The 13,377-nt window shown below is 32.7% G+C and overlaps 1 protein-coding gene across 24 annotated transcripts in view; it reads left to right on the forward strand.

The window, feature by feature from the left end:
* Nucleotides 1-64: 64 nt before the first annotated feature.
* LOC127704561 (ankyrin repeat and sterile alpha motif domain-containing protein 1B-like) overlaps nt 65-13,377 on the forward strand; it is a 121,453-nt gene continuing 108,140 nt past the window's right edge. For 8 of the 24 annotated variants that reach the window (XM_052208654.1, XM_052208651.1, XM_052208653.1 and 5 more), the window contains exons 1-2: nt 65-257; nt 4,338-4,421. In XM_052208654.1, the coding sequence (XP_052064614.1) occupies nt 106-257; nt 4,338-4,421 (236 nt within the window). In that variant the 5' untranslated portion in view covers nt 65-105. The other 16 variants (XM_052208667.1, XM_052208670.1, XM_052208671.1 and 13 more) reach the window with 16 other exon arrangements.

Consider the following 13,377-nt stretch of genomic DNA (forward strand, 5'->3'; position numbering starts at 1 on the left):
TTAACAAACGTAACCCTTTAAACCAATCAAATTTGCCGATTCAAAAATGAAACTAGATGGAGCTGCTGTTATTATTCAGGAAGTGGATAAAAAAGATGTAGAAAAATGGCTTTGAGTAGCATAGGTGGAAAAATAAAAGGCGTCATCAGTAGCAAGGATCAGGATCTTCTTGAGGCAGCAAAAACTGGAAATGTTGAAGCTATTGTTAAACTTACCTCCAAGAAACGCCAAAGTACAGCCAGTCAAGTTTTTACAAGGTGAAAAACTGCCCCTCCTCAAGATTTTACTGTACATCCTGTGTTACTCAACATTAATTTCTTAATATTGAAAATATTTTGGTGGTTTATATCTTGACTAGTCGAGTCCCAATGCAGTATGTTCAATATTATGGGAACTCCAGACTACTTAAGTGTTCTCATAGTATACACCTTATCGCTATTTGTCCGCCATTACTGGACATCACACAGGTTCCCGTAAAATTTTGATGTCACAATACAAAATATCTGACGCCACAATGGAAAAGTGATTGTTGTATGACTTCAAAAGTTCAAGCGGGACAGATTCTCGGGTCAGCCGGGAATAGCAATAAGGTGTATTGCAGTCTTCATTCTTAGCAACAGGCTCAGCACTAGTCCAAATATAATTATGACGTCTTGAAAGGCTATTTTAATTTTTTTTCTGTGACACCTTCCTATGACGTAAGGTGTCACAGAAAAAAAAAATAAAATAGCCTTTCAAGACGTCATAATTATTTGGACTAGCTCAGCACTGACAGCAGCCAAGGCCTGTAAAATTGCTCTCAGGTCTGTAATTTGTTAAAATAATCTCTACAGGCCAACAGAATCCAATTTAAATTTTCTTAAAATGGAGCTCCTGGTCTGTAGATTTAAAAGTTTATCGTGACGACTGGTATTGAGTATTTATTAAATAGATACAAAGACACTTCACAAAATATGCCTTACCATTTGTATGGGGTTCATTTGTCCTTATAACATGTTCAACTTGGGTCCATTCGCCCTATTTAAAAAAAATATATATCAATATTTAAATAATGATAATTAGGTTTCTATATACATTGAACATGTGCAGATGCAGTTATTTGATAAAATTGGTATATATTGTATTCTAATACATATACATGTACAAATGTACATGTATCTATCTCTAACATGTCTAAATTATTGGGAAAAAAAACAAGTTCACATTTGTAAATTAATTGCTTGTTTTTGAGCTATGATTGGATTCATTGTTACATTTTTTTTTATATTAAGAATTAATTTTGAAAACTTGATTGTGATTTAGAATGCTGATAAGGTATAATTATGGTGTCTTCATTGATTGTTGTATTACATGTTATTATTTTGGTGGTTTAATAATGAAAATAACATTTTTTTAGTTAACTAGTCAGCTCGAATCATTCAATGAGTAAAAACAATGCATACTGTATGAATTGGTCTTCAGTTGTTTTATATGAAATACTATGTATTCCTGAAGACTACAGAGCAACTCAAAAAAAATAATTATCTGGTAGGAGCACAATATAAATATTACATTTTGTACAAAATCAATGTGCAAAACATATTTACATTTATCAGAATCCCTCTTTTTAAAATTTTCAACACAAAAATAACTTTAAGCAATACGTACTCAATTCAAATAATATATTCTATCATTATACATTGTTATACAACAAGGCAACAAAATGAATTAAGAATCAGGGCAAACAGACCAGGGGGATTCTCTGACATTCAAGAAATTTGCTGTTGGTCAGACAAGTATTGACTGTTCATTTGTTCAAATGTCTGATCCCATTTAGGTTGTAAGAAAGTGTTAGCAAAGATTGAAAGTATTACCCTGGGTGGGAAAACCCTGGTTTACCTAGGTTAGGCAATGCTCACAGAAATAAGTAAAAGTTTTCACAAAATCTTTTTGAATTACAACCCAGGAAATCAGTCTCTTGTACAATTTCTTAAAACTTAAAAAGGCTTGAGAGGCGTCTTTTAGAGAAAATTTTACTGGCCTGGGACGTAGGGCTTGTGGTTAATCGTGGAACCTTGTTATACTGAGCAATGTGAAACTTGGAGCTTATTTTTTAAACAAAAAATTGTCAAGGCATACAAGTATTGTAATTTTAAAGTAATATTTAGTATACTACACGTATATCTATGAAAACTACGGGAATTAGGTTAAAAGTGTAAACTGCAAAAATGATTAGCATGGCAAGATGTGTCAACTCAGAAAAACATTTGAAGTTGTTGATTTTTGTCCCGCCTGCTATTTAAGTTGCAGAATGTAAGACATACGTAGGGATTACAATCCTGCAGCAGCAGCTAATCCCAGCTATATCTGTCTATTTCAGAAGATAAAAGACCTGGATGCTTCATACATTACAGATGTCTTATGCAAACCTTCAGATAAGCTGCTGTTTGCATGATAAACCCCAAAAAAAATTAAAAACCCATTTATTTGACGAATGCAGCGTTCAAAAACTGTATTCATGCAAAGGGAAACCCAATTATATGTCAAAACTATGAGTTCTCAACCCGTCTAGTCATGCTACATATAGTTGCTATCATGTGCATTATTTACTCTTATACATAAATTGCTATGTAAATCTATTTTTGTAATTTTAGGAAATCTACTTTTTTTCTTAAAATAGAGAGACTTATCAAGTAAATGTAGCTGTACGGGTTCAGTTTGAATTTTAAACCGCTTTTCCCTTGCTGATATCTGTATCTCTGGTAGACAAAAGGGACAAGTTTATCAAATTTTCTTTAAAAGTGTAATACCACCATTGTTTTTTCCCTATTAGCATGAATAGTATTTGTTAAATTTGCAGTTTTAAAAAAAATTGTGCAGAATTTTTCTTTGTTTCAAATAAAGAAATACTTGCATTTGGCATGAGTAAAGTTTTATCCTGTCCAGTACTACAGACAAAATTTCACATCACATGTCATTGCTTATAAGATAATAACCATCACTAGAAGTTAACCAATCAAATTTCATCCCTTTTTTCATGTTTACAAGCTTTAGTAACCATGTAACACATGTACATGTAACATCAAGTTTTCAAATTATTTTATAGAAACACCAAAATAAAAAAAGAATGGTGCTTTCAACAATGTTCAAACACCCAAGATATATGTTTATGACTCAGAAATGTTTTACTGCAATGAAATGCAGGATTGATTTCCTACAACTGTCAAATTCAAGGGAATATTTTTTTTCGACCCTTTTTCATATGCAACCAAATGTGACGTACTATGATTTGGTGGTTTTACACCTTGCAAGACCATGAGTCAGAGAGGCAGAAAATAAACACTGCTAGTAAAGTCTTATAGCCTGTTGAAAGATATGTCAGCAGACGGCCATGCAGAACCACTAAAGTACCCAAGTCCCATTATCAATTCCTTAGTGGAGAAAGCAACCTCTCCATTTGTGAGGGACATAATAGACGAAATCATCGACAATGTCATTTCTGCTTTTAATGATCAAAAATACAAATGAATTAAAGCAAAGACACACAGTGTCAGATAAGACATTCTTTGTATGGAAAGAAAAGTATCGGTGGCTAAATAAAGTAGATGAAACAGGGGTTTCATGTATATATGCAAGTATGTTGCTGTGGATGTAAGTCTGCCTCAAGTGCCAAAAAATTACAAGTGTTTGGAACCATGAAGGGACCCCAAATATTCAGCTGTCAGCAGTGACAAGACATATAATGAGAGCACTGAACATATGGATATCATCAATAAAAATTTACACATTGCCAAAGTGACTCTGATATACAATGTGATGATAACGAAGCAGAGTCTGACTCATGTCAACCAATTGTTACATTTAGACTTACAAAAGAAAAACGGACTGGAATGCAAATATATATAAATTGATGCTGGGACATTATTACTGAAATTCAGTCTTGTATTGCCAAAACTCTGACCGATGTTCTTGTCAATGATATTAAGGCATCATCTGTTTATAATGCAATTATGTTGGATGAAACTGAAAGCACAGACATAGGGGTAGAAGACTGTCAATTTGTGTCTGATATGTCAAGAATGATGAACCTATCACAACTGTTCTATGTAATCTTCATCTAAATGATGGTTGTGCTATCACAATAGCAAATTGTTTAGTTGATGAGTTTTCAAATTTAGGAATCCGCTTGAAAATTGTGTTTCTTTGGCCACTGATGCCGACGGCCCAGCAGTTATGATGGGATATAAAACTAGGGTAATGTTCCCTGATGCAGAACAAATATTACAAATGTATACCTTATATCTATATTTCTTCATGTGTGAATGTCTGGAATTTTAATACTTTTTTTTATTTTTCAGTTTTTTGAAAGGATCAGTAAATATCAACTGTGTTGATAGGGAGGGATACACACCATTACACCTGACAACACTTAATGGTCACAAGTAAGTCATGTGATACACACCATTACACCTGACAACACTTAATGGTCACAAATAAGTAATGTGATACACACCTTTACATCTGGCAACACTTAATGGTCACAAGTAAGTCTCGTGATACACACCATTACACCTGACAACGCTTAATGGTCACAAGTAACATGAGTAAGTCATGTGATACACACCATTACACCTGACAACACTTATAAATGGTCACAAGTAACCTGAGTAAGTCATGTTATACACACCATTACACCTGACAACGCTTAATGGTCACAAGTAAGTCATGTGATACACACCATAACACCTGACAACGCTTAATGGTCACAAGTAAGTCATGTGATACACACCATAACACCTGACAACACTTAATGGTCACAAGTAAGTCATGTGACACACACCATTACACCTGACAACACTTAATGGTCACAAGTAAGTCATGTGAAACCATTTCACCTGACACCACTTAATGGTCACAAGTAAGTCATGTGATACACACCATTACACCTGACAACACTTAATGATCACAAGTACCGGGTAAGTCATGTGATAGACACCATTACACCTGGCAACCCTTAATGGTCACAAGTAAGTCATATGATTCATACCTCTACTACTGACAACACTTAATGGTCACAAGTAAGTCATGTGATACACACCATTACACCTGGCAACCCTTAATGGTCACAAGTAAGTCATGTGATACATACCTTTACTACTGAGTACCATTTCCGGACCCTTGCTACTGACAACACTTAATGGTCACAAGTAAGTCATGTGATACACACCACTACACCTGGCAACAGTTAATGGTCACAAGTAAGTCATGTGATACACACCATTACACCTGACAACACTTAATGGTCACAAGTTAGTCATGTGTTACACACCATTACACCTGACAACACTTAATGATCACAAGTAAGTCATGTGATACATACCATTACACCTGACAACACTTAATGGTCACAAGTAAGTCATGTGACACACACCATTACACCTGACAACACTTAATGGTCAAGTTAGTCATGTGATACATACCATTATACCTGGTAGCGCTTAATGGTCACAAGTAAGTCATGTGTTACACACCTTTACACCTGACAACACTTAATGGTTACAAGTAAGTCATGTGATACACACCATTACACCTGGTAACACTTAATGGTCACAAGTAAATCATGTGTTACACACCATTACACCTGACAACACTTAATGGTCACAAGTTAGTCATGTGATAAACAGCATTACACTTGACAACACTTAATGGTCACCAGACAAGTAAGTCGTGTGACACACACCATTACACCTGGCAACACTTGATGGTCACACATAAGTCATATGTTACACACCATTACACCTGGCAACACTTAATCACAAGTAAGTCCTGTTATGTAAATACTTTTTGGGACTGTTGAGTAATCACTGAGTAATAAAAACATCAACCTGTGTACCAGATTAAGACAAGGTAATTTAGTCTCATGTTTTATGATTTTATTCCGTTAAAACCATATACATGAAAAAATTATACATAGATGATGGACATTTTAGCGAATTGATGCAACTTTACAAGCTCACTTAACTGACCCCTGACAGTTCAAAGTATTTTTTATCATGAAAAATTATTACATGTAACATGGTTCAAGGTCAGTATTTCTATTGAAATAAGGGTTATATGTTCAGTAACACAGAAGTCTTACTCCAGAAGTGATGCAAGTTCATAATGACATGAAAGTCTCTAACCCAGGTTTTATTTTTGTCAAGTGTTCATAATGACATGAAAGTCTCTAACCCAGGTTTTATTTTTGTCAAGTGTTCATAATGACGTGAAAGTCTCTAACCCAGGTTTTATTTTTGCCAAGTGAAGGACTTTTGTATTATTGTTGTTACAGGTTATTGTTTTTCATTCAAAAATCTATTTCATATTTTGACTTGTCAGACATACAAATGTAAACTATAATGTTTTGTGCCAATCAAAACTGTCTGACATTGAAACCCTTTTAAAGGATGGTTCTTATATAGTCCCAAATACAGCTTATAATTCCCCAAAATAAACAATGTTGAAATATATACAATGTATATATTTACAATTCAATATGTTAGTGGATCAAATGCTTAGTCTTTTGGACCTCTAGTAAAATCAAAGCCAGATAAAAACTTATAAGGTTACAAAAATCACTTTTAACTGTTAATATGAAAAGAATATCTTCAGTTCTTGATTTTAAGCCAATGGCCTTATACAAATTACTGCTACACCAAAACAAGATGTAAACCATCCCAACATAGCTATTGATTATTGGGTGACAATCTAAATGTTATAAAAATCTTCCATCAGATTAATCAATAAATAATATAGTGTTACACAGCAATTATTGTCTGTCAATTAACACAGAGTAACATATGACCATTCATTACCCTGACACAATGTCTATATTACTTTCCTTCTAATAATTAGCCTGATCCTAAAAGACTGTCTTACTAATTCATTTTGTACATTCCACGAAGTTATTTGTTTTTGTGAGAATCTACTCATTATGTCTATTGAAACCTTACTTTCTGAATTTACTTGGTTATGACATTCTGTAAAACTTTAAAAAAAAAAGTCTGTTATATGGTAAATTAAGGCAATAATTAAATGAATGATAAGCGAGAATATTATTGAACAAAAGCTGATGTTTGGCTCTGTTAATTCGGCAAACATAATCTTTCTTTCTATAGCCTCAAATTGACAGTCTACATGTATGTACATGCATTTCTGAAAATGTTGTGGAAGTTTTTTCTATTTATAAATTTCTGGATTGATCAAAACCAGAGATTTAAGTACTGTAGATTCTGAATATATTATAAAAATAAAAAGATGTGGTATGATTGCCAATAAGACAAGTATTGACCAGAGACCAAAGGGCAAGGATATAAATAAATATAGGTCAATATACGGAATTCAACAATTTCTGTGCATTTATGATGCCCACTGACAAAAATGTGAGAGTAGGTTTAATGAGTTGCTAATCAACTCACAACTTTATCAGTAATAAAAGCATTGCAAATATATCTGAATTTACAGTATAACAATAGACAGATATATCTGAATTTACAGTATAACAATAGACAGATTTGACCTTTATCTGTTATACATTAATATTGTTATATATATCTGAATTTACAGTATAACAATAGACAGATTTGACCTTTATCTGTTATACATTAATATTGTTATATATATCTGAATTTACAGTATAACAATAGACAGATTTGACCTTTATCTGTTAACATTAAAATTGTTATATATATCTGAATTTACAGTATAACAATAGACAGATCTCACCTTTATCTGTTATACATTAATATTGTTATATATATCTGAATTTACAGTATAACAATAGACAGATTTCACCTTTATCTGTTATACATTAATATTGTTATATATATATGCAAAGACAAAAATCACAAATACAGCCATCCAAGAATCAAAGTGCTCATTGTTTTCTGCTCATATATATAAAAGTATGAATACTCTGGACAGGGACATGTTGTTTTAAAGTTGTAAAATATTTTATGATTTATAACCAATTGATTATGTACCTAAGTATTTAAACTTAAAGCGCTACAGATATTATAATAAAACATTTTCTTTGCTATTGGAACCAGGAGACGGTAGATTCATTTTTTTTTATCCTCGTACCAATATTAGAGGATTTTGTGTGTATGGGTAAACAAAGCTTTTAAGTGTTCAATGAAGTACAAATCTATTGACCTGAATGCAGAATTTGTTAAAACCATGAAATCAAATATTTTTTTCGTCATTACACAACAATTTGTAGCCATGAAAATAAATAAATCCTCATTTGTTGCTTAAAATTTTCACCATTGATAGGTCTGATCAACAAATATTTAACCATCATTTGTATGAAAGCCTAGGTACATATATTTTGTGATTGACTTTTCCTAGGAGTCAAGACTGTAGGGTTTTGTTCAGATTTGTTTTTAGCTTACATTTAGATTATTGGTTAGGTAAAGTAGTTACAATAATAGGTGGTGTAAACAGATAATACAAGATCTAAATGGCAACAGCCCAATCTTATATTGTCAGGTGGATCTTATGTGCACATGGATATATATATATAGGTTCTTTGGAAGCTGGGTGTTCAGGGTTTGTAAAATTATTTAGAAAGACTGTCTTAAAGAAAGAAAATGTGGATAAGTTTTATAAGGCCAGGTAAATTTCTAAATATTTCTCCCAACAATGAAATCTTGAAGAGAACAAAAAGTTGAAAAATTAAATTAAACCTTTATCATATTTATAGTATCAGGTGTACTATAAGTTGGTCAGTAGATGTCAAATTATTCAAAAGATTTAAGAAAAAATAGAACTAGTCTACAAGTACAAAAAAATGTATCCTTTAGAAATATCCTCTTGTATCAAAATTCATGTGTGTGAGATTAGATATTATATAGCTAGAAATTTGTATCAGCAACTGTAATTCAGGAATTGGATAATTGATTATTTTCCAGAAGAATTAATTGTGAATTGATGTGCTTCATGTTTACTTGTATAGGAAATTTTATATGGAGAAATTATTTGTGAATGGATGTGCTACATGTGAACTTGGTGCATTGTATGATATATATGGGAACATTTTATATTGATGAGTTGTGAAAAGTCTTACAGTGTAAGCTTGGTAATAGGAAGAATTTATACTGCGGAAATAATTGAATTCATACTCTTTTTGTTTTAGTTCAGAAAAGCAATTTAGATTGTGTTGTACTCTCTTTATAAATGTTTTTTAGTCTATTCTATTTTGACATTCAGTTCCATAGTTTAAAACATTGAGACGCAAAATGCATAATTGTCCCTGGTGTAATGCGTTGTGGGGACATGGAAATACTGGGTGTCCGTCCGGTCTTGTTAGCGCTCTCACAAGTACAATTCTTGGCAGATTTTTATAAAACTTATTCTATAGATTAATATCAGCAATATCTCAGACAAGGGTTTAAAATGGTGGCCGATCGATGTTTTTTAATGGAGTTATGCCCCATGGAAATATTAAATTTATGGAAAATGGCCTCGTTAGCGCTCTCACAGGTACAATTCTTGCCAGATTTTTATAAAACTTATACTATAGGTTCATATCAGCAGTATCTGGGACAAGTTCTATAATGATGGCCAATCGACTTTTTTTAAAAGAGTTATGCCCCTTGTAAATATTATCTTTATAGAAAATGGCTTCGTTAGTGCTCTCACAGGTACAATTCTTGTCAGAATTTTATAAAACTTATACTAGAGGTTAATATCAGCAATATCTCGAACAAGTATTAAAATGGTGGCCGATCGACTTCTTTTAACAAAGTTATGCCCCTTGGAAATATTAAAATTTATGGAAAATGATCTCGTTAAAGCTCTCACAGGTACAATTCTTGCCAGATTTTTATAAAACTTATACTTTAGATTAATATCAGCAATATCTTGGACAAGTCCTATAATGGTGGATTATCGACTTTTTTTAAAAGAGTTATGCCCCTTGGAAATATTAAATTTATGGATGGCCTCGTTAGAGCTCTCACAGGTACAATTCTTGCCAGATTTTTATAAAAATTTTACTATAGGTTAATATCAGCAATATCTGGGACAAGTTTTATAATGGTGGCAGATCGACTTTTTATTTTAAAAGAGTTATGCCCTTGGAAATATAAAATATGTGTAACACGTGGGACATTAGAACTCTGTTCTTCTATTTCAAATACAAGTATAAAAGCATGAAATGCAAAGAAAAAGTGAATTCTGTAAGAACTTGTCCATTAGCAAACATATCTGTGATATCTAACTTAGATTGTCTTTTTCTGAATTTTCTGCTGACAGACCAGACATATCTCTGTGTTAACAGTTTATGTTTATGGAAGAAATCCTATATATTGATCCACTATGCTAGTTGTTTGATACACAAATAAAAGAAGTTAAATAGACTGTGAGCTAGACTTTGGACATTGTATTTAATCTGATTTAGAATTATTATTTAACTTTTTGTCACTCCTTGTTTTATGACACAACGAAGGTTTAAACATCTGTATAATCAGACTTTGAACCTCGTATAATATATAATAAGAGAGGTGAAATGACATGAAATAATAATTCATGGATAGGATAGCTTTATTTCTTAGTTCAGTGTATCAATTTTGTTTATGGCTTGATCGAGGTTAAATTATTGACAAAATAAGATAATTTTTATCAAGAAAATCATAAATAGTTAATCTTCTGAATATTTCACTTCCCAATGATAAATTCTATCCTATTCTACTTGACAAATAGGGAAGTTCTGTCACGGATGAATGATTGTTATACAATATTGTTATATCACTACATGTACTTTGTACCTTTACTTACTGCAATTGTATATATATATGGCTGATATTTTTGTTCAAGCATATTGTTTTTCTTAAATTGTTTAACATTTCATACCGATATAACATGTTACTTTTATTATTCTTCCCTTAGTTTATTTATTTTGTATTTACATTGTATCATAGGTCAAATTTATTTGTTCCGTGTATGTTCACTGGTGTTAATATGTCCTTTGATTGAGTTAAGCTATTTCAGTTGATATTTTATAGTGTGTCTTTCTATGTTGAGATGTTAATACACTTGTTTCAGAAAAAGGGTGAAGGTTTGGTACCATTAAAACGTTTAAACACGCTGTGTTTGATTGCACCAGTCCTAAGTCAGGAATCTGATGTTCAGTAGTTGTCGTTTGTTGACGTGGTTCATAAGTGTTTCTCGTTTTTATACGACTGCAAAAATTAAAAAAATTTTGGTCGTATATTGGTATGACGTTGGCGTCATCGTCGTCTGAAGACACATTGGTTATCGCACTCTAACTTTAGTTTAAGTGAATGGATATCTATGAAATTTTACCATAAGGTTCAATACCACAAAAGGAAGGTTGGGATTGATTTTGGGGGTTATGGTACCAACAGTTAAGGAATTAGGGGTAAAAAATAAGCAATTTTGTAACTTCCAGACATAACTTGTGTGTTAGTGTATGGATCTCTCTGACATTGTACCACAAGGTTCCATATCACAAAGGGAATGCTGGGATTGATTTTGGGTGTAATTGCCTCAAAATTTTAGGAATTATGGCCAAAAAAGGGGCAAAAAACAAGCAATTTTCTAGTTTCATGATAATAACTTGTGTGTAAGTGTATGGATCTTTATGAAATTGTACTACAAGGTTCCATATCACTAAGGGAAAGCTGGAATTGAGTTTGGGGGTAATTGCCCAAAACGTTTAGGAATAAGGGGCCAAAAATAAGCATTTTTATACGCCCGTTTACAGGACGTATTATGGTATACCGTTGTCCGTCCGTCCGTCGTCAACATGTCGGCCATTAACTCAAAAACGCTTTAACCAATATGCATGAAACTTTATTGAATTGTTTATATCTATTGACGTGAGCTCTCTTTTGTTTTTTATAAATTTCAGATTTACCGTTTCCGAGTTTTGGGGTTTTATTCATTAAAAAAGGGGGGATTTTCCAGTTTTCCGACAATAACTCAAGAATGCTTTCACCAACTTGCAAGAAATTTTGGTGAATTGTTTATATCTATTGACATGAGCTCCCTTTCTATTTTTATGAATTTTAGATTTTACGTTTCCGAGTTACAGGGTTTTATTCATAAAAAAAGGGGGATTTTCCAGTTTTCTGACAATAACTAAAAAATGCTTTCATCAGTTCTCATGAAACTTTGGTGAATTGTTTATATCTGTTGATGTAAGTTCCCTTTAGAATTTTATAAATTTTAGATTTTACATTTCTGAGTTATTGGGTTTTATTCATTAAAAAAGGGGGGATTTTCCAGTTTTTCGTCAATAACTCAAAAACGCTTTCATCAGTTCTCATGAAACTTTGGTGAATTATTTATAGCTATTGATGTAATCTCCCTATTGATTTTCATAAATTTCAAATATGACATTGAAAAGAAATTGAACTTTATTTGTTTATTTACTTAGTATTGCGCAACAGCACAGTGTATTGCACAACAGCAAGAAATCTTAAATTGAATATAAATTCAATTCATATAACCAATTTCAAGTTCTTTGACTACATTTATTCAGAAACCTTTAATATGTCAAATATTTAATTACAATCCAAATTCAGACCTGTATCATGCTTGAATATTGTGTCCATTTTTGCCCAAACTGTTCAGGGTTGGACCTCTGAGGGCCTATCCAGCTGCGCTTAGCGAAGCAGTGTATTCTAGTTTCCAGACAATAACTTGTGTTCAAGTGTATGGATTTCTCTGAAATTGTACTGCAAGGTACCATACCACAAAGGGAAGGCTGGGATTGATTTTGGGGGTGATTGCCTCATAATTTTAGGAATTAGGGGCAAAAAAGGGGCAAAAAACAAGCATTTTTCTAGTTTCAGGACAATAACTTGTGTGTAAGTGTATGGATCGTTATGAAATTGTACTACAAGGTTCCATATCACAAAGGAAAAGCTGGGTTTGAGTTTGGGGGTAATTGTCCTAAACGTTTAGGAATTTGGGGCCAAAAGGGGCCTAAAAACAAGCATTTTCTAGTTTCCAGACAATAACTTGTGTTCAAGTGTATGGATCTCTCTGAAATTGTACTGCAAGGTACCATACCACAAAGGGAAGGCTGGGAATGATTTTTGGGGTAATTGCCTCAAATTTTAGGAATTAGGGGCCAAAAGTGGCAAAAAACAAGCATTTTTCTAGTTTCAGGACAATAACTTGTGTGTAAGTGTATGGATCTTTATGAAATTGTACTACTAGGTTCCATATCACAAAGGGAAAGCTGGGTTTGAGTTTGGGGTAATTGCCCTTTATGTTTAGGAATTTGGGGCCAAAAAGGGGCCTAAAACACGCATTTTTCTAGTTTCCAGACAATAACCTGTGTTCAAGTGTATGGATCTCTCTGAAATTGTACTGCAAGGTACCATA

Source organism: Mytilus californianus, unplaced genomic scaffold (genome assembly GCF_021869535.1).
Source record: "Mytilus californianus isolate M0D057914Y unplaced genomic scaffold, xbMytCali1.0.p SCAF_6, whole genome shotgun sequence".
Lineage (NCBI taxonomy): Eukaryota > Metazoa > Mollusca > Bivalvia > Mytilida > Mytilidae > Mytilus > Mytilus californianus.